This window comes from Malus sylvestris, chromosome 7 (assembly GCF_916048215.2).
Source record: "Malus sylvestris chromosome 7, drMalSylv7.2, whole genome shotgun sequence".
In the NCBI taxonomy this organism is placed as follows: Eukaryota; Viridiplantae; Streptophyta; class Magnoliopsida; order Rosales; family Rosaceae; genus Malus; species Malus sylvestris.
Window position 1 is genome coordinate 18,871,029 of NC_062266.1, and position 26,895 is coordinate 18,897,923.

The following is a 26,895-nucleotide window of genomic DNA, read 5'->3' on the forward strand; positions in this document are numbered from 1 at the left end:
AGAATATTATTCAACGGCATTTGATGTCTACTTGAGATATTTCCAATACGTTGGCAGCGATCACATGTAGAAACAAAAGTATGAGCATCCTTGAACAATGTAGGCCACCAAAAACCAGATTGTAGTACCTTGGCAGCAGTCTTTGTGGCACCAAAATGACCACCACATGCTAGAGAATGGCAATGTCGCAATATTTCCTCCATCTCGTCATCAGGAACACACCGTCTTATACATTGATCTGGACAATGCTTCCACAAGTACGGCTCATCCCAATAGTAATGTCTGACTAACGAAATGAATCTTTTCTTCTGTTGCCAAGTCAAATCAGGAGGCATGATATCACTAACTAAATAATTGACATAATCTGCATACCAAGGAGTGACTGAAGATTTGATGGTAAAGAGCTGCTCGTCAGGGAATGTTTCGGAGATAGGAACTAAGTCATTATCACCTTCATGATGCATAATTCGAGAAAGATGATCCGCCACCACATTTTCAGACCCCTTCTTATCCCGTATCTCTAAATCAAACTCTTGTAGTAACAACACCCATCGAATCAACCGAGGCTTTGCATCTTTCTTGGATAATAAATACTTCAAAGCTGAGTGATCAGTGTAGACAATTACCTTTGAACCAATGAGATAAGAACGGAACTTGTCTAAAGCAAAGACAACGGCTAGAAGCTCTTTCTCGGTAGTGGCATAATTCAATTGTGCGTCATTGAGAGTTCGACTAGCATAATAAATCACATGCAGTAGCTTATCTCTCCGCTGACCCAAAACTGCTCCAATAGCATAGTCACTTGCATCACACATAATCTCAAAAGGTAATTCCCAATCCGGTGCAACTATCACAGGAGCTGTCGTGAGCTTCATTTTCAACACATTGAACGCCTCAAAACATGATGAATCGAATACAAACTCCGCTTCTTTCAGGAGCAAGTTACACAACGGTTTTGTAATCTGAGAGAAATCCTTAATAAAACGTCGATAAAAACCAGCATGACCTAGGAAACTTCGAACTCCTTTGATGGAAGTGGGTGGCGGTAACTTTGAAATTGTCTCAATTTTCGCCTTGTCTACCTCAATGCCGTTGACCGAAACTTTATGACCCAAAACAATCCCTTCTTGCACCATAAAGTGACATTTTTCCCAATTTAGAACTAAATTGGTTTCTTCACATCTTTGCAACACCGAGGACAAATTATCCAGACAAGAATCAAACGATGAGCCAAAAACTGAGAAGTCATCCATGAATACCTCAATACAACGCTCTACCAAGTCAGAAAAAATACTCATCATGCACCTTTGAAAAGTAGCAGGCGCGTTACACAACCCAAAAGGCATACGCCTATACGCAAAAGTACCGAAAGGGCATGTGAATGTCGTCTTTTCTTGGTCTTCTGGTGCAATCGGAATCTGATTATAACCAGAGTACCCATCTAAAAAACAATAGTAAACATATCCAGCAAGTCTATCCAACATCAAATCAATGAATGGAAAAGGAAAATGATCTTTTCGAGTCTCATTGTTCAATTTCCTATAGTCAGTGCATACTCTCCATCCTGTTCTAGTCCTCGTTGGAATTAACTCATTCTTGTCATTCTTAACCACTGTAACTCCACCCTTTTTCGGTACCAAATGCAAAGCACTCACCCATTTACTGTCCGAAATTGGATATATTATTCCAGCGTCTAATAACTTCAAAATCTCAACTCGTACCACCTCTTTCATATTTGGATTTAATCTGCGTTGATGCTCAACTGAAGGATTGTAATTGTCTTCCAACAAGATCCGATCCATACAAATGGACGGACTAATTCCTTTGATGTCAGCAATACTCCACCCAATTGCCATTCTATGCCTTCTTAACACTCTCAATAGTTTTTTCTTCTTCAACTTCACTCAAATATGCAGAAATTATAACAGGTAAAGTCTCAGCAGCTCCCAAGAAAGCATACTTTAAATGTGATGGCAATGGCTTCAAATTTAAGGTAGGTGCGGCTATGATACTTGGCAGCGATTTTGAAGGTACAGATCCAAGGTCTTCGAATTCCAATCGTCCACTCTTTGTAACTGATTTGAAAGCATCCAAGTAAAGAGCACATTCCACTAACAGTTGATTTTCATCTTCTGAAGTAGCAGCATGAACTAGTGCAGATTCCATAGGATCACTGGGCTTCTCAACTCTGAATTTTTCAGAAATCGCGGTCTCGACTAAATCAATGCGAAAACAATCTTCCGTTTCTCTTGGAAATTTTCCAGCCTCGAACACTTTGAATGTTGCTTTCTCTTCCCCAATTCTCAATGTCAAAACCCCTTGTTCCACATCAATTAAAGTCCTAGCTGTGATAAGAAATGGCCGACCCAAAATCAACTGAGTCTCATAATCTTCTTCCATATCCAACACCAAGAAATCTGCTGGAAAAATCAGCTTGTCAACCTTCACTAACACATCTTCGATAATTCCCTCTGGATATGCAATTGATCTATCCGCCATCTGCAAAGAAATAGTAGTGGGTTTAATTTCACCTATTCCAATGTTCTTAGCAACAGATAAAGGTAATAAATTAATACTAGACCCCAAATCACATAATGCTTTTTCAAAAAAATTAGTGCCAATAATGCATGGAATTTTGAAACTCCCTCTATCTTTTTGCTTGAGCGGAAGCTTTCTTTGAAGGATTGCATTGCATTCTTCTGTCAACTGAATCTTCTCATGATCGCTAAATTTTCTTTTCTTTGAGATGATATCCTTCATGAATTTAGCATAATTCGGCATCTGCTCCAAAGCATCGGCAAATGAAATATTAATCTCCAATTTCTTAAACATCTCTAAGAATTTGAAATACTTCTCATCTAACATATTCTTCTTGAGCCGTTGAGGAAAAGGAATAGGGGGCACATATGGCTTCACGGGTTGGACAACAGGCTTAGGGAGTGGCGTGGCTGCAATGACTGATTGTGGTGAAGCTTTTGAAGTGGTTCCCAGTATAGCTAGTGGCTGTACAACATCGGACAGTGGCTGCTCCTCTTGTGAAATGGTTTCTACCTTTTCTTCCTCATTGTTTTTCTCAAAATCAGCTGTTGTTTTCACTTGTTTCCCTCTTCGAAGAGTTATTGCTTTAGCTTGCTCATGGTTTCTCGGATTAACTTCAGTTTGGCTTGGAAAAGAACCTTTTTCTCTAACTGCCAAAGAATGAGCTAACTGCCCCATTTGAATCTCCAAATTTTTTATTGAGGCAGCCTGGTTCTGAAGAGTTGTCTCAGTTTTGCTCATAAATTAATTTGTATTGACAGAAAGAGTATTCACGTTACCAGCAAGCTGTGCAATGACATCTTCCAAATTATTCTTCTTATCTTGAGGTTGGAAACCAGATGGTGGCTTTTGTACATTCTGATTATTGACCCATGAGAGATTTGGATGGTTTCTCCATCCTTGATTATAAGTATTGGAGTATGGATCGTTACCAGGACGTCTGTAAGCATTCACCATGTTTGCTTGCTCTTGAACAAATTCTGGAAAATCAACACTATATGGACAACCAACTGTGGCATGACCAGGAACTGCACATATGGAACAAACCTCTTGAACTGATACTCTCCCATTCATAGAAAGCAAAGTGTCAAGTTTACTAGCAATCGCATCGACTTGTGCCTTTGAAGCAAATTCAGTAGAATTATTAATCTCAAAAACTCCTGCCCGTCTTCCTCTTGCTTTCAGAATGTTGTGTTTCGAGTGCTAGATTATCAAAAAGTGCTTGACATTCGGCTGGCGTCTTGTTCTTAATTGATCCCCCTGCATAGTTGTTCACTGCAGCTTTGCTTGAAACTGTTAATCCTTTATAAAATATCCGCATGAGAACTAGAGTAGGCAAACCATGGTGCGGACACTGAATCAACAAATTATTAAATCTCTCCCATGCCTCAGAAAACGTCTCATCTGCCTGTTGAGTGAACTGCATGATATTATCTCTAAGGGTATCGGTCTTCTGGGTCGAAAAGAATTTCTCCAAAAATTTATGCTGAATATCGTTCCAACTCGTCAAGGTTCTAGACCTCAAAGAATTCAACCAAGTCTTCGCTTTGTCTTTCATAGTGTATGGAAAGACCTTCATCCTGAGATGTTCCTCGGTGACTCCTTCTACCAATGCCATGTTGGACACCATATTGAAGATATCTCTAATATGTGCCAATGGATCTTCAGTGCTCATGCCATGAAAAGAAGGCATCATATTAAAATGGATAGTCTTCAATTCATAATTCCTTGCAGCTGCAGGAAGAGCTATGCTCGACGGTGATTCCGGAATGGTTGGCATATCAAGATCTCCCATCGTTTCATTTTGAACTAACGCCATCTTGCTCTCTTGCTGCTTTTCTTTCTCACTGACTTCTCTTTGTTCTCTTCGGATTTCACGGAGTATTTTCTCAATTTCTGGTTCAAACTCAAGTAGTACACAATCCGACGAACGAGTACCAAGCATTCACCTTCAAGAAACAATGAGACAAGGTGAGAATACTCCGAGAAAAAAAAATCAAAATAAAAAAAAACGAAAATAAAATTTAAATAAACTAAACAAAATCACAAAAGTAAAATAGAATTAAATTCGATCCGAGGGGGCGGCGCCAAAAACTTGTTGTTGATAATTGCAAGTGTACAATATCGTCCAAGTAATATAGTGATAAGTAGAGTGTCGTTCAAACAAGGATCGGATTAACCTAAATTTACTATTGAGATTGACTTCAAACTAAACTTAAATAAAAGATGGATTACGATGACAAATTCAAATATGCAAAGAACCCAAACGAAAGTGAAAATATCAATTGAACAAACACGAAGTAAAAGTGAATGAATTATGAAAAATTAATATATTGAAGCACTAGGACATCAGGTTCCTCGTTCTCAATCCCATCTAATCCCGTTATTCATATTAAACTCAAATTATTCCCATGTTGCTAGCAATTATCCCTTGATTCGTCAATGTTTCCTTTCAGAATATACTAACTGTGTTTCTAACTATCTACCCATGCTATGTCTAGCCACAAAAGTAGATAATCGAAACCCTTTACGCTAAATGGATAATTTCACAATACTACACAAGTCATAACCAGTATGTCTACTCAATTATGTAATTCATGGTAATTGTTATGAGAAGCAATCTACTAAACTCAACCTGTCAATCCCAATTTAGTTCTTCACACAAATAATGGCCAGTTATTTGATAACGATAAAGCACAATAACAATTACTCAACATGGAAACAACCGAGATCAATATGAAATAATAAGAATTAGATGTTCATGATAAGAGTACACCCTAATCCTAGCAAAAGGACTTAGTTCATGATCGAATTAAAATACACCGCGCTAGAATTCGAAAACAAAGAAGGAAACAACTGAAATTCCATTCTCCACTCCACAGCAAAGCTAGAATTCTCCAATTGCTTCTTCTTTCTCTCGGCTTATGTATGTGTCTGCGCTGTGTTCTTTTTTTTTTTTTTTTTTGTCTCCCACTCCCTTGCGGCTGTTGGATTCCTCTTCTTTTAATCTGCCCTCCTTTTCCTTTAAAATCCCCCTCCTCTTTTCCTTTCCCGCAACCTTCTTGATAAGGGGATTAAAAACCTTCTCCTCCTTGGAATAGTCCAACGCCAGTTTTTATGAAGCCCAAATTGGACTTAATTTGATAAAGCCCAAATTCCAACACCACTCTCACATAGCATCAGTCCACTTCGTTATTCTTTCGTGCTTTCCTTGTAATTCTTCTAAAAATCCAGTTTTCTCCGAAAAAATAACTTCTATAAAATTCACACAAAATACATCAAATCCAACTGTTTTATATCAAACCATGACTAAATTAATAGGTAAAAGAGATACAAAATATACCTATCATATCAACCTAACAACCTCCACCTCCGAGCTACAAAACCCTTTGACCTCCGAGCCCATCCACTAGCCCGATTGTCATCCTCCCCAGCACACCGACTTGCCGCCGACTTGCAGCCCGTCTAGCAGCCCAACTCGCACGCCGACCCCATACGATCCCATATATGACCCCATTTAAAGACCAAATAGATTATAAGTTTCTTTTTTCTTAGTTTTAAACTTTTTACTTGTACGTGCATTTTTATTTGATATATAAATGTTTTTTTTTCCTCCATTCATTACAGTTGTAATTGTAGTAAAAAAAAAATTAATTATTATTTAAATAAATTATGTAACCAGAAGAAAAAAAAAGGAAAAGACAAATTAACAAAAAAAAATTAATTAAAAATTGATCCTTGCTCAATAACTCGTTCGTCGCATAAAGTAATATCGACAATTTCTTAATATTTTTTTAAGCTTAAATTAATTAAAAATTTGACCTTGCACGACAAAAGTTTCGTCGCGCAAACTTACTGGCCATAAACGCCAACCATCCCATGTACTGTATCTCGTCAAGCTCACTTTGTTGCATCAGATTACGTGCGACAAATTGCTTTCGTTCTCTTAAATTTTGTGCGACAACACCTCCTTCATCACATAGGTTGAATATTGCGCGACAAAATTTTTGTTCTCGTTCCGCAAAGTTTATTTTCACGACTCTTGCGCGAGGATGGCTGCGTGACGAATGTGTGGTTGCTTAAATGCCAATGCAATGTTGTTACGCTTTACGCGACAAATTGCCCTCATTGCAAAAAGTGTTAAATGTGGTAGTGTATATGGCCATGTTAATATAAATTATTATTAATTTATATCCATTAATAATAATTTTATTTCCTAAATTAACACGAATCCAACTGATCGAGTAATGTGGTACACTAATATATATGAATTTATACTCATTTGTCATATCAGATGGTACACTAATAATGTAGTATAAAAATATCATCTCCATAATGTCACAGATATACGAGGGTGCAACATATATTAAATACTCAAGTTTAGCAATTACACCTAGTGAAAAAACTCGAGTCGAACCAACCGTCTGTGAGAGGGGGACCACGAACACACATGAGTTGGAACTTTCGTGCACGTATTTGGGACGTAGGATGGTGAGTTGGCTACTTAGAATTGCTTCTAAGAGTTTCCCGTTAAGTCTCTCAACCCCCACCTTGGTGAACTGAGAGTGTTTTGGAAAGATTCGTGTGTGAGGAAGAAATTCCACTAAGGAATTTCGGTTATCGCTGTTGTGGGGTGTGTCTATAACGCTCTCCCTATGACCTGTATTTATAGTGGTCTAGTTAGGGTTAAGATGGATGCTAGAAGGCTAAGCCAAGTCCATTATACCAAGCATATTGTTTAATTATTTGCTAATAATTAAAAATATATTAAGAGAGATATTAATATAATCCATCTCCCCATTTGGGTAGATAATTGTTTATTTAAACTTTAATTAAATAAAACTTTCTAAAAAAATACATTTGTGAGAAGTGAAAAATGAGAATTTTGAAGTGTCAAACAATTCTCTTAAATAAAACTAATTTTGAAGTGTCAAACAATTCTCTTAAATAAAACTAACACCTAACATTTTCCTTAACCTAATTATGAGTGGTCATCTCTCCCAGACGGTTCAAAAATGTTTTTGGTTGTTTCTTTTGCTCCATATCCACTTGTTTCCTAAACCCTAGAGAATAATTTTGGTGGAGGAGAAGAGGGTTAAACCGCATTAAAGTTCCTTGGTGTTGTTGTGTACTATTCTTGTGTTGTTTGCGATTAGACTTGTTAGTATTTATGCTTTGATTTGTTTTGTTTTAGTGTATTTTATATGTATCAATGAAATATTACTTTTTACTTGAAAAAATGCTCTTCATATTGTTGAAGTGGTTTAAATTTTCGATCGGGCACCCCCTAGATGTGCTCCCTTGGTTTGGCTTTCTCTGTTTTGCCCCTGATGTGAGAGGTTAAGAAGCGAGTGTGAAATAAGCTCCCAACTAAATAAACAGAAGGAACAATAAGAAGACAAGTAATTTTTGCATGATGAAGTATGTAGCGTGCGTAAGCCATGCACATATCGATCTCAATCTCAGTCTCATTTTTCATAAGAATTTTCTGCTCTTTTCTTCTGGTCTGAACAGTATTTTTAGCTTGTTAGAATTTGGTCTGAACGTACGTATAGTTTGACTGACTTCTGATACATTTATCATGCACCGTCACCCCTCCGAAAATTTTGAACAAATGATTAATCTATACGCTATGCTTTCAACTGCAACTGCAAGAAATTTTTAATTGTGACAGGAACACGGATGGTACATCACGTTTTTTTATGTAAGTGGTGATAAAATTTATTTTTTAAGTTATTAACTTTTTAACACACATCCCACTATTTATATAGCGACACATGGTGTGTCATTCTGTGTGACGGTCACACTGAAAAATCTCTCTTCAAGTGCATGACGCATCTTTATGCGAGAATTTTGTAATAAAATGGACAATTTTTTGGTTGTGCATAATTTTAGGGTCAATTAGAGAATTACATTTCGCACTCATGTGTTTTAGATCATGTTACAATTCGTTTCATTTTTGTAAAAAAAAATGGCAAAATCAACCCTAGAATTTACCAAATAATGAGTCTGTTTAAGTCTAATTGTCAAATTTATAATCATGCTGATAACAGAAATTCACATGCGGTTGTCACTAGAATTTTATTTGTTTTTTTTACTCCATGTATATGTTTTGCGTGTTATGGTACGTGACACTGCATCATGTGAACGAGAGCATCAAATTAAACAACATTATTTTCGGAGAGGACACTGCACCATGCACAATGTACACAACGTATGAAGCTGTAGTCAGAAGAAATGGCAAGAAGAATTATTGTACTATACATAAGAAAAATGGAAAGAGAAAAAGAACTGAGATTTTCATTACATAGATGAGCAGCAGCAGCTGATAGGGATGGTTGCCCATCGATCCATGCGGGCGTGGGCTGCAGCTAACATGCTGCTGCTGCATGCTGGGAAGTTTTCCCCCTTGCCTTGCCGGGTCTAGCAAAAGATGTAGATTTTTTTTTATTGAATGAAGCTAAAGATGTACATTATGTGTGTGTATTTCTGGACTAAGGACCACGCTTAATAGAGACTTTACGAGACTTACATATGTACGATATGTTGAGATCGCCAAACATAATAACGTGACATAAGATTTTGGGTTCCCCACTCATTTTCTGATTGATTTTATGTTAATTAGAATTCGATCGCTTAAATTTACCATCATGATATATACGAGAACATACGATAGATATATTCTTGTATCACTTACTACACATGTTGGTGTCACTTAATACACATATGTATTCTTATAGATCTACCAAACTTATTTATAACCAATATTGTCCTTATTATTGATGCTGCAACGAGTTTTAATACTTTACATGTCTATACTAAGAGCAAGTCCACCTCTAAAAAAATACGTTGGCACTCAGCCCATTTAGGGTTGGTTTGGTATTGATGTGCTTTGAAAAAAAACTGCTTCTGTTATGCTGTGAGAATAAGCTTATTTTTGTTGCTTCACGTTTTCAGTTTTTTTTCACCAAAAACTGTGAAAATAAGCTCTTTTTAAGTGTTTATCAAATAATTTTTCGAGCTCAATTTTTTTTATACCCACTTTTTTTATAAAAGCACCTCAGTACCAAATCAGTGCTTAATCCACTCAGTGAACAGTGATAGACCCCATGAACAATAAATTGGCCAAATGCTTCCCCACCCCTAAAAAATGCGCTGGCACAAACGATCTTCACCCCTACAAAATGCGTTGGCACCCAACCCATTTAAAATATTATTAATTTTTTATAAAATAATAAATTTTAAATTTAGTTTTAGAGGAAAATTTTTTACGTATTTTTAACAATTTTTAATATTTTTTTATTAATTTTTATTTAGTAAATTAATCTGAACCATTGAATTTGAAAAAGATTCAAATCCAACATCCATTGTGCCTTTTTTTTGGCAAAAAATGTGGACCGTTGATCTGTGGATCAGACCGCCCAAATCATGCCACGGCACTAGCCTTTGGTTTTCAAATTCAATTTTTTTTTACCATTGAAAATCCAACAGTTAAGAAAACTAGCCGTTGAAAATCCAACAGTCTAGAACGAGCCACGTGGCCACCCATTAGAACCGGGAGTGCTCCTATTCATGCGGGCCCCACCCACTTTTTCTTGTCAGGGATGCGCGGCCACTTGACGTCACGCTGGTATCAGCGTAACATCACATAGGCCGCGCCTTGGCTCAGCACATTCTAGGCCGGCCTATAGGACGGCTTGGGCTGGGTGCCAGCCTATTAGGCTGGGCTGGAGGAAATTGGCTAGGTGCCAGGCCATTTTGACTACTGTGAGCCGGCCTATCACCTCCCGGTGGACTTGCTCTAATAGAATGTACGCAAAATTTAAAATTTTATGAAAAACCTCAATAGGCACACGAATCGATTAAACATTTTATCCAAAGTGTATAGCGGCATTGTCCCTATAGATTATGGGTAAATCTTCTGCCAGTGAAGTTTTTCTTATATACACTTGTGTTAAGTAACAACGCGATTGAAGGAAATTGAAATTTTATGATAAAATTATTTGGCATTATAGGAAGTAGTTTAGTAGTCTGACTTCTAATAAGCATTTGATGTTAAATTTTTATTCACGTCCTCACACGTCTCCTCACATATGACAAATTTTCAAGACTAACATGTGGGCAACACAAGTTGGGCAAGGTGAAAAATGTGTGGTTGTTGAGCTTCACCGTAAGTCAACATGTTATAATACCATGAAAGAAGTTGAGATTCTATCATAAAATTAATTTGAAATATAGTAAGGAGCCCAACTCCTTATTATAATCACAAACAATGTTTGATAAAATTATAATGTTCACTATTTCTTCACATCATGACACACATATATCCGCCACTACATATTCACGTATGTATCTATATATGAAATATGGTGTAAGTACGTATTATCCATGCATGGTGTCACTACTAGAAATTACTGTTTGCTCGACAAAATTTTGCCTGTCAGAAACACATTCATTGGGCAAAGACATCTAACTGTTGGAGTATACATTCTTATTTGATGCATTGCAGTCACTAACATTGGTGAATTAGGTGAAGAGAAGGGAAAGAGGGATTCTAACCCTCGGTAAACAAAAGTCTACATATCAGTTCCAATGCTACGTCTTGAACCACTCGGCCACCTCTCCTACATAATGATTATGGCCAAAAAACCTAGTTAATAGTGAGTCATTCATATTATTTTGAATAGGTATTTACATTGAATTAAAATTATTAAAAAATTGAACTCTAAAAGAAAACTTTTCATCAAAGACAAACCCGACGAAATCGAAAATTTTGTCCGGCAAAATTGGTCAACTTTTTTTTTTGTCAGAGGCTTTACCAGACAAACCATTTCGTCGGGCAAAACTATTTAAATAATACAATTAAAATTTAAAAAGTAAACGTTACCCGACAAAATTGTTTGTCGGGCAAAACTGTTGAATTAAAAAATTAGTTCTTATACTATTAAATTAAAAAAACTAAACATCACCTGACGAAATTGTTCGTCGGGAAAAATTAGTTCTTATACAATTAAATTAAACAACTAATTTTACAAACAAAAAATAAATTTAAAAAAAAACTATTAAATTTATACAATTAAATTAGAAAACGAAACCGACAAAAATTTTCATCCGCAAGATCATAAAAAGTGATATACCTAAATTTAAAAAAAAAAATTAAAGTCATACAATTAAAATTTTTTTTTTAAAGTAATACGATTAAATTAAAGTATTAAATAAATTATAAGTGTTTGAAATATCTATTATTTTGATGAGATATATAGTCTAGGAAACTAATTTCAACGATCCAACCATTAAACTTGTTTGATGATAGTAGGAGATCACATGCGCCTAAAATCACCAAAAACAAATTTTCAGGGATTAGGTAATGGGCAAAATCTTTCGACGGCTAGAAACATATCATCACGATTTAACGACTATTTTAACTTAGAATAAGATGATTATTTACAAATACATTCCTCGACCCTAAAAGAATACAATGAAGGGAGCCGATTATTAGTTTAAAACATTTACACTAGTGGTTACAACAAATCTTACTTTCTACTTAATAGAAGTATAGAATAAAACTCTAAGTTTTTGATGAATCTATTGTTTGGATAGGATACGCAATCTACAAAACCAATTTAAAGGATCCAACCGTTAAACTTAGTTTAAATAAAGTACGAGATCACATACGCCAAAAATTACCAAAAACAAACTTTTGGGAATTAGGTAACAGGATAAATCTTTCGACGGTTAGAAACATATCATCATGATTTAATGGCTATTTTAGCTCCGATTTGGATGATTTTACAAATACGCTAACTTAAGGTAAAACAACACACTAATATTACCTGATGATCAAATTCAATGATCTTTTATCCTTATGAATATAAATAAAAATATTAGGAAATTTTTTAATTTTGGGGTTTGGCCTAACGAAATAATTCGTTGGGCAAAGGTACTACATTCCCACCAATTTTTTTTGACAAAATTTGAACCGCCCGGCATTTGTATGCAACCTTTGCCTAATGAATCAACTTAGTTTGCTGGACGAAATGGTTCATCAGGCAAAGGTATTACATTCCCACTAATTTTTTCGCCAAAATTTAAACTGCATGGCATTTCTATGCAAGCTTTGCCCGACGAACCAACTTAGTTTGCTTGACGAATTGGTAATTCGTCGGGCAAACGTTCTGATATTTTAAAAGTACTGAGTCCCTTTCTTTTTCCTTCTTGACCTGCAACTATCGTCTCTCTCTGCAACACTCTCTCTCTCTCTCTCTACAACTCTTTTCTCCTTCTCTCAAGCTACTCAACTCTCCCCTCTCTCTCTCTCTCTCTCACACACACAGTCTCTCTCCCTCTGTAAATTTGATGAATATTACGTTCAACCACAAAATCTCTTCTTCTTTTTCTTCTGCAGTCATGCAGCATTGTTCCTCTCGCCAATTGCTCCAGCTACTTATGAATTTGTGTATGTGAATTGATATGAATTTGAGTTCGTAAATTGTTACTTTTGCATTTGAAAATTGGGTTGTGAGTTGGTATGAATTTGTGTATGAAATTTGGGTTTTTAAATTGGTATGAATTTTTAGTTGTGAATTTACATCTGAAAATTTTGGGAATTTTTTATTTATTAGAACTAAAAAAATTAATTAAATAAAAATAAAATAACGATTTATTTTTTAAATTTAACCTATTTAGTGGGGAAACAACTTTTATTTTTTTAATTAAATAAAAAATAAATTTTTTTTTTAAATAAATACTAGCATTTGCCTACACACTTTGTGTGTATGAACACACCTTTTTAGAAAATGAGAAGAAGAGTGGGAGAGAGAGAAAACGTGGGGGACTGTGGGAGGTTTTTGTTTTTGGAATTTTTTTTTTATAATATTGGAGGTATTTTATTACCGGTAAGTGAGGCTTCAATAAAAACAGTACAATTTGAACCTATGAAATTACATTATTGCCCATAATTTTTTTTGTGTGATAGAAGACTAAGTAATCTTTTCACCATCTTTTGGTTGACAAAGAGGGTTTTGTTAATTAATAGAGATTTTTCCCAACGAAATTTCGTAGGGCAAACATGGTCAACGCGCTTTTCTCAACGACACAATTGTTGGAGCAATATTAGAAAATATGAAAAATAACAATATAATTCCAATGATAATAATCATAAAGAAATTCACAACATCAATTATATATGAGATTAATATAAACAACTAGAGTGAAAGTTAGAATAATTGACAAACTTGGAGATTGAGGCTTGCATAAATGCAATGTCCTAAAGATAGAATTTCGCCCATACTCTTGTGCTTGTAGTTCAATAGGCGTCCATCTCCCAGGATTCAACAATCTATAATCCGAAATCAAAGCACTTCAATCTTCGGATTCTGGCGAACTTTATATATTATGTACTCTCAAGACACGACTTGGAATTTGACACACGACACACGAAGCATGAGAGAAACAAAGTGGGGAAACCCTATTTCTCAAAAGTAAAAATTAACTCTAATTTTCTATCTTAATGATGATGATTTCATGAGTTTATATAGAACCCAAGTACTTCTTGTTAAAGTGATGTAACTTTTCATCTATAAGTATACATCATTTAACAAGGGAATGCACCTAAATAACATAACATTTCTAAGAAATATGGTTAACACTATTTTTCATTCAATTATTAAAATTATATATTACAATATTTTATACTATAATATATAATTTCCAACAACAATTTTGTCAGCCAAACATAATTTGCCCGACGAAAATTCTAAATTCGTCGGGCAAAACTTTGCGCCACCAGTTTTCTGTAACAATTTTTTTTCTGAGAAAAGTCGATTGGGTAAAACCTTAATGGCGTGTTTACCAACCAAGGTTGGAATGAAATGAAAGGGAACATTCCCGATTGAAAGGACTCCAGTGTTTACTAAAATTTTAGGGAATCAAAAACACATGGGGCCCATCTAAAATCCGGAATCACACTCCGGAAATTCTCGGATTTGGATTCCTAGGAGAGACCTGGTATTTGGATTCCTGGTAAACTCTTCATCCGGATTCTAACTTTTATACCGAAACGACCCTCATGATTTTTGGCTAATCCGAAAGCACCCAAACAACTTTACCTTTCCAACCCATCACAGAGTCCTACAGTTTCATCTTTATCAACTCGCAGTGAGCTCCAACAACGATGGCGGTGCAAACAAATACAAAACCACATACAATGATACAAATCAAAACAATCATGAGAATCAAGTTTTTAACAAAAACCAGAATGATAGAGAGATATGGATTCCTTCGCACCTTTGTTTTGAGAACCAAAGAGGATGGAGAACATTTTTTTTCCCTGAAGACGGAGACCGTCCTGTTTTGAGAACCAAAGAAGGCTCTGACCTCTTTTCTTCTTACTACTTATTGCAATTTATTTTTCTCTTTAATAAATTACTTTTATGAAATGTTTTTTTTCTTCTTAAAATCAAATAGAGATAGATGTGCTTCTACAGGGTAATAAAATGTAAAAATATTTGTTAAATGTTTGTCCTTTGATCTTAACTCCCAACTAAAATATTATTAAAAATAAATATAGGATAAAATAAAACAAAAAACAATAAGGGCATTTCAGTAATCTTATTCATTTATATTCCGATTCATCTGAATTAGTAAACAACTTATATGAACTAAAGTTCATTCATACTCCGATTCCAAAACATTTAAGTAAACAACTTCAACAATAATCCGATTCTGATTCCTCCTTAATCCAATTCCTCCTCAATTCAATTCCTCCTCAATCCAATTCCTCTATTTTGATTACGGTTACGTAAATGCGCCATAAGCGACGACACTTACTGACCCGATGAAATGATTTCGTCTGGAAAGGATATCTCTTTTGTAGTGTGTAAAAGAGTAATCACTAGAAGAAAAAAGCTCATCTATCACGGTGAATGTCCGTGATAAATTGTAATCCACTACGAGCACTGTGCCCGTTAGTAATCTGGACGTGATAAAAAGTCTTAGTTTCTACCACAGGCTATGCCCGTTGTCAAACATAATGTAACCACGAAATGTGCCTGTGATAGATTGGAATTTAACATCACGTGTTACGACCGTTGTGAATTATTTATTGACCATGGTTAATGCCCGTTATAAAAAAATTTCCACAAATAAAAAAAATATCTATTTAATAAATATTTATTTAAATATTTATATACTAAATAACCAACAAAATTTCATATTTATTACAATATAATAAATTACAGAATAACCAAAACCGAAAAAGAAATCAATATGATAATTAGGAAAATTTATACTATTTATTAACAGAAGGTTCTTTATCAACCAAAATTGTAGAAAATTGAGGTAAGAATCACTTCACTTCAATTCAATTATGATTATGAATAAATATGTAAAACACAAAATAAAATAAATGAAATGTAAAAGGAGGGAAACCGCACGTCTCCCTTCTTCTTCCCCTTTTCTCTTTGCCCTTATCTCCAAATACATAACTGCTCCACGTTTTCCTCATCACAATAATGTTTCTTTCCCCGAAGTCACGTATTTTGCAACCCAAACTGCTTCCATACTTTATAATGTTTAATTCCTTTCGAACTCTACTGAAGTAAGAATTAATCTGCAAGTTTCAGTTTGTAAGACATAAAAAGTCCACCCATTGATGCACTCAAGTGGCTAACATTTCATGTAAAATTTAGATAACCCTATATTTGTTATTTGGTATAACTTATGATATGTTGGATCGATGCATGCATACCACCATGGCGATCTCTGATTGCAACACAAGGGAGACACATACCCAGCACAAAGGAGGAGGCAAGCATGCCGCCATGGCGACCTCTGATTGTAGGTTGGCTTTTCCAGTCAACATAGCCTTCCCATTTAGTGCTGAGCTGCTGTTCTTGCCCCTACAGTAACCATTACCAAAACTCATGAGGTTTAGGAAAAACCAGGCATGAAAGGAAATAAAGTGTAAGGGATGAAAGAAAAAAAAAAGGATAAAGAAAGAAAGAGGAACCCACCATTTTCTCTCTTGTGCACCCTCCTTTTTTTTTTTTTTTTTCCATTTGGGGATTCAATTTAATTTGGATCCGATCCCTGATGCCATAGGATTTTGATTAGAAATAAAAAGGAGCGACTGGAGATTTAAAGAGTTGTGAAATTTTCAAATATCAAAGATGTTTGAAATTTCACAAAATTTCGGTGTCCCGCCTTTTCTAAATATTTTTCATTATGTGTATGATTATACCACACATTATGTCCATGGTTGATAACAAAAATGCACCGTAGAACTAAAAATATTGACCACGAGCATTGTCCGTGGTGGGTTAGTATATTTACAATTGGCAACTTTGCACGTGGTCATTCACTGTTATTTTATAATGGGCTAAGATTTATCTGTGATGAAAAATTATTTTTTATGACGTGCTTATTATGCTCGTGGTAAATTTTTATTTTTACAACGAGCTCATAAAGTCCATGGTAAAATTGTCGTGATAGATGTGTTGTTTTCTTGTAGTGAATGTAATGTACAGTCCACACATGCACATAGACAATGTAGGAACGAGGAATTTCTGGGGCCCTTTTATTCAAACTCCGACCAAAACAGGTACATACAGAACATTGTGAATCTCGTTTATTCAAACAATTCGACTATGAGACCCAGGCATGGATGTGTCAATTATTTATCATGTGGAACGCAACGAGAACGTGATCGTGTAAGCTTAAGTACTAAGGCTATAGTCTATTCCTGAAAAAGTGTGATGAATTACATACTCACCAAGGTTTAGTGATCAAATAGTTGTATTGACTGTCACTTGTCAAATAGTTAGTGAATTTGTTATCATTGTATTCTTAGATTCATCATTAATCAATTATAGTTTCTTTTTCTTCTTTCTTCACTCTCTAGAATTCTCTCGAACTTGTTTGACTCTTCTTCTTCCTCTCTATTTTTTCTATATGGTTTACATGGTATCTTCGCCAATAAAGCTAATCGCTTGGTGAATTTTTCCAATCTTGGTTTCTTCTACTGCTTCTCAGTTTCTGTGATCTCGGTCTCTTATTCTTCTCCTTTCTCAATTCTGGGGTTATTCCTCAATCTTAATTCTTCGATTTCTTGAGTAATTTTTCAACCTAGTTCTAACTTTTGGACTAACAATAATTTAGTGGTAATTTTATATGAAGTCCACCCTAATCAGTGAAATTAGCTGCATCCTAAAGAAAATTGGTCCACTTCACCCCACATGTTCACAGAACAGAGTCAGTCAATCATCCATGTATAATAGACGGAAAATATCATAGTCTGTCTCCTCTTGTGAAAATTCTTGATTTCAACAATTGTCACCTTGCCACACAGTTTATTAGAAGAATTTAGAATTTTTTGGGTGTGACATTACCAAATAAAGTTAACCAACATGTTCTGAATTAATATAATGTTGAATAATAAAAATCACGTGTTTCAACATGATCAAATCAGGGATAAATAACACGGCAGTGGTGCGTTGCCTCTCCTTGGCGATTGGCCAAATCCATGACTGCTGCTCGTAATAGCCACGAATTGAAAAGATTTTTCAATGTATTGAGAATAATTCGGTATACTAATTGTCATAAGTGATTGGATATTTTAAATATAAAATTTCAACCAGTTATATTATCACACGATATCTAAGCCGATTGATAATTTTATCTACGGAGTGAGCATATTGTTCGGATTTTTTGTAGTGCTGCATGGTGTGCATGCTGAGCCATATTTCCGTACAACGTAATTCAACTCTGAAATATATCTAAAAAAGAAAAAAAAACGCGGTTTACACAAGAAAAGGAGACCATGATGAAATTGGAATCCAAATCTTGACCCACTTGTGACTATCTACCCAAATTCTATATTGGGGCACTTAGTATATGCTCACTCTGTTGCATTGCCGCCTCAGTCTTTTTGTTTTATTTTATTTTGAATAATGCTAAGGGGACCAAAACCAAATTTACATACTAAATGATGTGATTGGTGATTATTGAATTATTATTTAAGCGTTAATTAACATGCTTATTTTTTATTGATAATAAATTATTTGGTTTGTAAATTTAGTTTAAATTTTTTGTCTCCCTAGCATTACCTTTTTATTTTAGTTTAGTGTGTAAAAAATGCTTCACAAGACAGCTCTTTTCTAACTACAGGGAAAAGTTGAGAGTTCTATAAATCATACAATTTTTTTTTTTTTTTTGCATGTGATCCAATATCCTAGTAGATAACGTGTTGCGTTCTAGGTTCGAAACTCCCATATCCCCTTGAACTCTCCCCACTTCCCCTCATTATAGTAAAAACAATTTAAAATAAAATATAGAAAATCTAACTAATTAGGAATATGATTATACCGAAGCAAAATTTGATATTTCTTTATTTTTTTCAATACATAAGATATTATCTACACTAAGGGATAAAAGAGTGGGCTAAGCCTCACAATGGGCTAGCCATTATAATTTGGTTTGAGTTCGTCTTTGATAATAATCAAACATAAGACCTCTTACTTACAAATAAAGAGAAATATTATTAGACCGTAATACTAAGTGATTGATTTTTCTTTATGTGACAGGTTTATATATATATATATATATATATATATTTGTGTGTGTGTATAAGGCAAATGACTTTTACACTCCATTTTTTCTAGGTTGTTGAATTCGAAAAAAAAAAAGTACAGAAGAAAAATGAATGCGCAGAAATCATTTTTTTATATATAACCAGGGTAAGTACGCTTTCTCACTAAAACTTTGAACCCTCATGGTTTGAATTTTTGACCTGCAATTAGAACTGCTTAAAAAATAACAATTATGTTTCACATACCACCATACTGAGGAATTTGTTAGGTGCACGCATGCCTCGCTAAAACATGCTTAAATGCTTAGGAGGAGCAACTTGCACGTAATAGTTAACTGCTGGTCAGCCAAATATGATTGCTGTGCGAACTTGGTTCCGGTGAAAAATATTATTCAAGTATCTTGGTAAGTAGATACCGACGTCTCTTAAATGTATGAACACTCATAAAGAGGTCAAAAAGTAATTTTAGCATCTTGTTAAAAAAATTAAACCAATCATATTTCGTACTTTAGAAAATTATAATGACTACAAACCAATAAAATTTAGATATATTGGTCTAAAGTAATATATTAAAACAATCGCCATTAGAGAGCTACTGGAAGTCATCTTCTCTCTTCTCAAATTTAATTAGCTAGCTCTTGAAGAATCCCTTTGTTCTAATGGAAGTACAAAATGGATAAAGAAGTGTGGGCTTGCACAGCACGACAAGTGTATAGATTTTATCACAAAGTCTCAGTACCATTATAATAGAACCATTCATTAATTATTGGTTCTTATTTCATCATTGATTACATGAAGTCATATTGAATAATTGAAAAATTGAATGTACATTTTGACAGTCTTGAAATATAATGTACTATAATGTTTAAAGGTGCGATACAGAAATATTTTGAGTAGATGATTTGAAAGTATATATGTAAGTTGTGTGACATTATACTAGTATGATAGAGCAAACCAATACGTACGTATAGGAATGAGAGTTGGTAGTATCTCAAGTACCTAGCTGTGCACCCGTATTAGCAAATATGAAAGGGATGCTTAAATTCAATGACAAATATGCCCTAAAGTCAAATACACAATCATCGCCTTCAGTTGGTGCTATACTACTTTTGGGTGTACATGTTTTATCTTTCAAATCTGAAATTTGAGATTTGTATTAACCTATAGAGTAACAAGAAGCAACCCTCTCCACCCACCCACAGCCCACAGACCACCTTTAATTTTGCTTGGCCTTCAGAGACCACCGCGTGAACTAAACCAAAAGGTTAGGGGGCCGGAAAGTACATTCATTTGAGATGTTCATCAGCTATCTGTGGCATGGATCATGGAATAAGTCGATTTCCAACCATTTAGGAACTATGTAATTGCATTGTCATTCCAGCACACGAGGGACTTGGAATTTTAGTAAAGATGGCAAAGTAATGCAATTGATCAAATTAACGTGGAGGAAAAGTCCACACAATGTGTGAGTCTTGTGCATTTACGATCAAATCACAAGTTCTAACTATACGCTTTCAGTCAGCGCCAAAATCTTCGTTCTTTCTCTCATGGTGTTTCAGGGAAGCTTCGTTCCTAGAAACATAAACACCACGCATGCAGCGAACAAAAAAAATTAACACAATAGAAAATACCTAATTAACAAGAAAGTGAAAAACAACTTTCTATATGAGTGAAAAACCACAAATAATGCGTCTGTATGCTATATATATCGGTATCTTATTCATTATAAACAAATGAAGTTGAGATTAATTTGAATAAATGATATTGTGTCTGTGTCTTATATTGTGTATGACGACATTATCATATGGTATATCAATTATAAAAATAATGTAACTGTCGCATCGTCAATCGTAAGTGTTTTGTGAAAAAGTGATGTATTATACAAGGATCACCAAGAGGTACACTACTGGTGTACACGTGGTTGTGCAGGGTAGTACATGCTTGATGGTTCGGTATCATAGACAACATGCAAGCTTTACGACTCATTGACCAACGCTACCATAATTAAATTTGTACTTCCATTCTTCAAGAAATTTTTATTTGTGACGGGAGCACACATGGTACACTACGTGTTTTTATGCAAGTAGTAAAAAATTTTAATTTTTAAATTATTAACCTTTTAACACACATAACCCACCATTTATATAAAAACACGTGATGTAGGAATATCAAAACGGACTTTTCCCTCAAATTTTGGTTCCTGTGCTGCTTGCCAATCAATCTTCCACTGCCTATAAATTCCAGAACTGCCTTACCCTTTGCCTCACACTTTATGGCTTGAAAAAACAATCACTACTGTCGTTCCAGACTTCCAGCAACAATATTATATATCATTCCCCCTCCAGCAATATAGCTTGTGTATTTGTTCTTTGAAACCAAGAAAATGGCATCATCTGCAAGTGAAAATAGCTTACTGCTATCGAAGATTGCAACCAATGAACAACATGGTGAGAACTCGCCGTACTTCGACGGATGGAAGGCGTACGATCAAAACCCTTTTCACCCAACTGAAAATCCTGAGGGTGTAATCCAGATGGGCCTTGCAGAAAATCAGGTTTGTACTGCTCCGTTGTTTTTCTTCACATTTTGCACTGCCGAACACAAAATGCATAAGTTATTACATTATAGTTAAGAAGTAATTAATAACCTAACAAAATGCATGGTTTAACTTTCGTTTGTTTCCAGCTTTCCCTTGATTTGGTTGAAGAATGGATTAGGAAAAATCCCAAAGCCTCTTTATGCACTGCTGAAGGAGTTGAGAAGTTCAGAAGCGTGGCCAATTTTCAAGATTACCATGGCTTCCCAGAGTTTAGACAGGTATACATACACACACATACGCATGCATGGAATGGTCCATGGAAATCAATTATTCAGTAATTAGCATTATAATTAATTTGCAATAATCCTAATTAATTTTCAGGCCATTGCTACGTTCATGTCGAAAGCAAGAGGTGGCAGAGTCACGTTTGATCCTGACCGCGTAGTGATGAGTGGCGGAGCCACTGGAGCAAACGAGCTGGTCATGTTCTGTTTGGCTGACCCCGGCGATGCTTTCCTTATCCCCTCACCGTACTATCCAGCGTATGTCATGCTTCCTTCATATCTTTCATTTCAAATATTGTGTTAAATTTGTTTTTAGATTTTTTTTTTTTACGTACGTACTTTGCAAATTATATTCCGTGCTGAATAGATGAGTGCTTAATTCCTCCGAGAGCCACCAATTTTTTTTTAAAAACATTTTAGAAAAAATGGTCTTTGAGATTAGTATAACTCCACACTTTAGTCTCTGAGATTTTAAATCAATAGAACTAGTCCCTAAATTCATTCGCTGTCAATCATTTTGATCATTCCATAGAAAATTCATGTTAAGTAAGGACCAAAATGATAAAAATGCATTTAATTTAATAAACAATAAACCAAAATGCTTTAACAAAAATTGAGGGTATTTTTGTCATGTTATTTATTTAACATAGATTTTTTACAAAATGACCAAAATGATTCATGGTGGACAAACTCAGTGACTGGTTCTATCGATTTTAAATTTCAGAGACCAAATTGAGGAATTATTCCAATTCTAAAGGCCATTTGGCTAAAATTTTAATTTTTTTATTTCATTCGTTTGGTTGACTACGTGTGTTTTAATTTGTACACACAATAGAGTAGTGAGTTTAAGAATTTGGTAGAAAGAAACTTGTGGAGTCCAAGTCATGGGCTTGACCACAAGGTTTTGAATCCTTAAAGTCACTATTCTAAAAATCTTCACCTAGCACCGCCTAGGCATCAGATAGCTGACCACCACCCCAATTAATGTCTATGCGTTTGATAATTAAGAAATGGTGCCTAGACCTGCTGAGGCGCCCGCCTAGATCACCTAAGCAACCGCCTAGTCCGCCAAGACCCACCTATGGACTTGCCTAAGTTGCAACTCACTTAGGCAGAAAATAGATAACTTTCATTTTGCATTTTATTTTTTTCAATAAATTGTAAGAGACTTGTTGAATACTTAAATGAGCACACATTATATACTTGGTCCCCATATTTTCATTATGTTTCAATACTTCATAATATATGTGTCATTCTATTTTGTAGTTTATGATGAAATTATATATATATTAAGTATAAACAGATACTTATTTACATGAAATATAATGGATTTAGTTAAATCCGCCTAGCCGCCTAGCCGCCTAGTCGCTAAGCCCCAGCTCACCATCCGACTAGCGCCTAACATTTTTTAGAACCTTGCTTAAAGTAAGCACATATTTGGGTTTTTATATTAAAGATCAACATATTTGGTCCAACTGAGAAAGAGAGAATTGTAATATTTAAAAAAAATTATGTTTTGGTCAGGGGAATTTCCATATCTGGAACGCCCCCGTGCGTTTAGGGTCATAATCAAGTACAAATAATAAGGATTATCATCGGCGATCACATACTTTTCTTTTATATGTATATGAGAAGGTTTAAACTTTGAATCTAGTCTACTCTTACTCATTTCTCTACATTTGATTTTAACGATCATGTACTTTAATTAGTATGATATGATTCTATCAAACTTGCAATAGTATTAAGGTAGATCATAAGAACTAGTTAAGACTTTTGAGTCCATTGTTGAAATTTAGTATAATATCAAAGCCACACGCATCAATCCTCAACCATACATTCACATTGGATGATAATTCAAATCAGATTACATAGTCTGCGTAGTTTACAGCTGGATGTTTAGGCAAAACTCCAACTTCGTTTTCTTCTCATCATGAGTTGTATAAAGTCTTAATCTTCGTACCGTTATGTTAAAATTTTCCAATTAGCTTCAATTTCTGTTCTCATGTATTTCTTACCAAACTTAATATGCTCAGTGGGCTAATTGCAAGTCACCAAGCTAATTTAGAAGCTTAATTAACTAATTTTACTCATAATTAATTATTAATTAAGAATTCATATTTCTAACTGCAGATTTTACCGAGACCTCGGATGGAGAACTGGAGTCCAAATTGTCCCAGTCGATTGTGATAGCTCCAACAATTTCAAAATAACCAAAGAAGCAGTGGAAGCAGCTTACGAAAAAGCCAAAAACAGCAACATCAATGTGAAGGGCTTGATCATAACAAACCCATCAAATCCATTGGGCACAACCCTTGACAAAGACACACTTGAAAGCCTGGTCGCATTCATAAACCAAAACAACATTCACTTGGTTTGTGATGAAATCTATGCAGCCACAGTCTTCAGCTCCCCAAAATACACATGCATCACCGAGGTCATACAAGACATGGATTGCAATCCCAACCTAATCCACATTGTCTACAGTTTGTCCAAGGACATGGGGTTTCCCGGTTTGAGGGTCGGCATTGTTTACTCCTACAACGATGATGTGGTGAACATCGGTCGAAAAATGTCAAGTTTCGGGCTGGTCTCATCCCAAACACAACACATGCTCGCATCAATGCTATCGGATGAAGATTTTGTCGAGAAGTTCCTTGCGACAAGCTCAAAAAGGCTTGTGAAGAGGCACGGGGTCTTCACGAAGGGGCTTAAGGAAGTGGGAATTAGCTGTTTGAAGAGCAATGCAGGCCTCTTCTGTTGGATGGACTTAAGGAGGCTGTTGAAAGATCAAACATTCGATGGAGAAATGGTGTTGTGGCGTGTGATTGTGAACGAAGTGAAGCTCAACGTTTCGCCGGGCTCTTCGTTTAAATGTGTGGAGCCTGGTTGGTTTAGGGTCTGCTTTGCCAACATGGATGATGACACTGTGGAAGTTGCACTCAAAAGGATTAGGGCACTTGTAGGGCAAGGAAAGAAAGCTCAAGAACAAGCACAAGTGAAAAGTACTAAGAAGCGTTGGCAGAGCAATCTAAGGCTGAGCTTTTCATCGTCAACAAGAAGATTTGAGCAGGAAGGTGTTAGTGTTATGTCACCACACATGATGTCTCCACATTCACCAATGTCTCACTCGCCTTTCGTTCAAGCTAAAGAGTATTGGGACCTATACTCTAGTGTGTAAGGGTTTTGGATAATAATTAGTGAGGTTGATTATGTTTTTAATTTCGTTTTGGACGTACTCATGATAATTTTTCCCCTTATAATTACTTTAGATGCTGATTATGCAGCTGACAAGTCACAAAGGGTAGCTATTAGCTAGATTGATATATTAATTTTCTATCGGTGTAATGACTTGGACTGTGTAATTAATTCAGGTAATGAACCTCTTAATTAGAATGAGTATAATAATTTTCTTTAGTCCAGGATATAGTATTTAATTTGCTTGGCCCCGTATGACTCTCAACTGTATAAACCACTAATTTATTTTGGAAAAAAATGTTACAAAGACTCTGTTTTTTATTGTATTTTGTATGACAGATAATGTGACGGTTGATAGTTGTATATTTTTTTAATGCTTAAATAAGGAGTTAAACCATCAAATATCACATTATGTGGTATGCAAAATATGATTCAAGTAAATAATCTCTCTAACATCATATCACTCGTTTATCTTTAAAGGAAAGGGATCCCTTGCACCAAATCCACATAATCCACCAATCTGGACCCTTGAAATTTGATCCAACGGAGCCCCTTTAAATGTTATAATAACTTTAACCGTTGGATCAAGTTTCAAGGGTCCGAATTTGTGGATTATGTGGATTAGGTGGAAGGGATCCGGAGGATCCCTTTCCATCTTTAAAATGCATGCGCAAAATGCATGCATGCTTGTATGACTTTGAAAGCTGAACTAGTATTAACTCGTTTGAATGTGCTTTTAAAATGACTAAAAATGCTTTGGGTGAACATGTTTTTAGAATTAATTCTTAGTAAAAATGCAAATAAATCTTGGAAAAGCACTTAAAGTGCTTCATGAAAGAAGCACATAATTGGTACTTCTTACAGAAAGCACTTTAAGTGCTTTTGGAATCCAAAAACATTTTTTCTAAAAGCGTTTTTAGTTATTTTAAAAGTACATCTAAACGAGCTATATATCTCTATTATCTCCTCTTTTGACAATTGTAGTACAAGTATAAGTAGGGATCGTTCTGGATTGGGGATTAGGAGGGCTTGCTAATAACCTCTAAACTGACTCAAAAACATAAAACTAAACTTAAAAACACTTAACAATACTCACAAGACTCAAAGCAAACTTAAAATACTCAAACCAGCTTAGAACAACTAAATAAACTTAAACTAGACACTAGGAATAACTTTGGACGAAAATTGACTTTTACTTGAATCAAAACATTTAAAAACACAAATTAAAACAGATTATAACTAATTAGACACACTAAAGTAAAGGGGGATTGAGTTTTGGACAAAGTTGAAACAAACAAACAAGTATGAAAAACTAGACAGATTGTAAAACAAATTTGAGAAATAAGATGATGGATGGGATAGCTAGAGACTTTTTCTCCACACATGACATGTATGCAAATAACTCGATTTCCAGTTACTACTTCATTGAATTATGAACGACAATGCTCCAAATTAACCGTGACATCACTAGTTAACTTTCAGATTTTCCTTGTTTTATTGGATTGGATGACATCATTCAACAACCCAAAACATACTTCTAAAGTTCCCTACATGACATCATAATGGAGATACAATAAAAGATCATTACGTTTAATGAAAATCATAAGCATTGACAAAGCACTTGCAACTATGACATCATGTCACTCATGCTAGGAATTGAACTTAACGCGATCGTTTATAAGCGACCTTTATTACATGTGAATATAAGTTTGTAACGATTATGTGAAACTTCCTTATATTCTAGCAACGGATTT

At 35.1% G+C, this 26,895-nt stretch overlaps 3 protein-coding genes and 1 pseudogene across 3 annotated transcripts; 2 read left to right on the forward strand and 2 right to left on the reverse strand.

The window, feature by feature from the left end:
- Positions 1-1,857: 1,857 nt before the first annotated feature.
- Positions 1,858-3,216, reverse strand: LOC126630147 (uncharacterized). The gene has a single exon (XM_050300280.1). The coding sequence runs from the start codon at positions 3,214-3,216 to the stop codon at positions 1,858-1,860; it is 1,359 nt and encodes a 452-aa protein (XP_050156237.1).
- Positions 3,217-3,282: 66 nt separating this feature from the next.
- LOC126630148 (uncharacterized) lies at positions 3,283-4,483 on the reverse strand. The gene is made up of 2 exons (XM_050300281.1): positions 3,761-4,483; positions 3,283-3,657 (listed from the first exon to the last, which is right to left on the reverse strand). Exons 1-2 carry the CDS (start codon positions 4,481-4,483, stop codon positions 3,283-3,285), a joined length of 1,098 nt encoding a protein of 365 aa, XP_050156238.1.
- LOC126630863 (small nucleolar RNA R71) lies at positions 3,876-3,982 on the forward strand (annotated as a pseudogene).
- A 16,929-nt stretch (positions 4,484-21,412) lies between the features above and the next one.
- On the forward strand, positions 21,413-25,282 carry LOC126629702 (1-aminocyclopropane-1-carboxylate synthase 1-like). Its single transcript, XM_050299804.1, has 4 exons — positions 21,413-21,677; positions 21,809-21,940; positions 22,044-22,204; positions 24,077-25,282. Exons 1-4 carry the CDS (start codon positions 21,507-21,509, stop codon positions 25,122-25,124), a joined length of 1,512 nt encoding a protein of 503 aa, XP_050155761.1. The 5' UTR covers positions 21,413-21,506; the 3' UTR covers positions 25,125-25,282.
- Positions 25,283-26,895: the final 1,613 nt, after the last annotated feature.

Bases quoted from the DNA above. Each gene is read 5' to 3' on its own strand.
- LOC126630147 (XM_050300280.1), bottom strand. From the start codon at position 3,216: ATGGGGCAGTTAGCTCATTCTTTGGCAGTTAGAGAAAAAGGTTCTTTT.
- LOC126630148 (XM_050300281.1), bottom strand. From the start codon at position 4,483: ATGCTTGGTACTCGTTCGTCGGATTGTGTACTACTTGAGTTTGAACCA. The intron at 3,658-3,760 runs GCACTTTTTGAT...TTTGCTTCAAAG, and splicing joins AGACGCCAGCCGAATGTCAA to GCACAAGTCGATGCGATTGC.
- LOC126629702 (XM_050299804.1), top strand. From the start codon at position 21,507: ATGGCATCATCTGCAAGTGAAAATAGCTTACTGCTATCGAAGATTGCA. The intron at 21,941-22,043 runs GTATACATACAC...ATTAATTTTCAG, and splicing joins GCTTCCCAGAGTTTAGACAG to GCCATTGCTACGTTCATGTC. The intron at 22,205-24,076 runs GTATGTCATGCT...TTCTAACTGCAG, and splicing joins CCCTCACCGTACTATCCAGC to ATTTTACCGAGACCTCGGAT.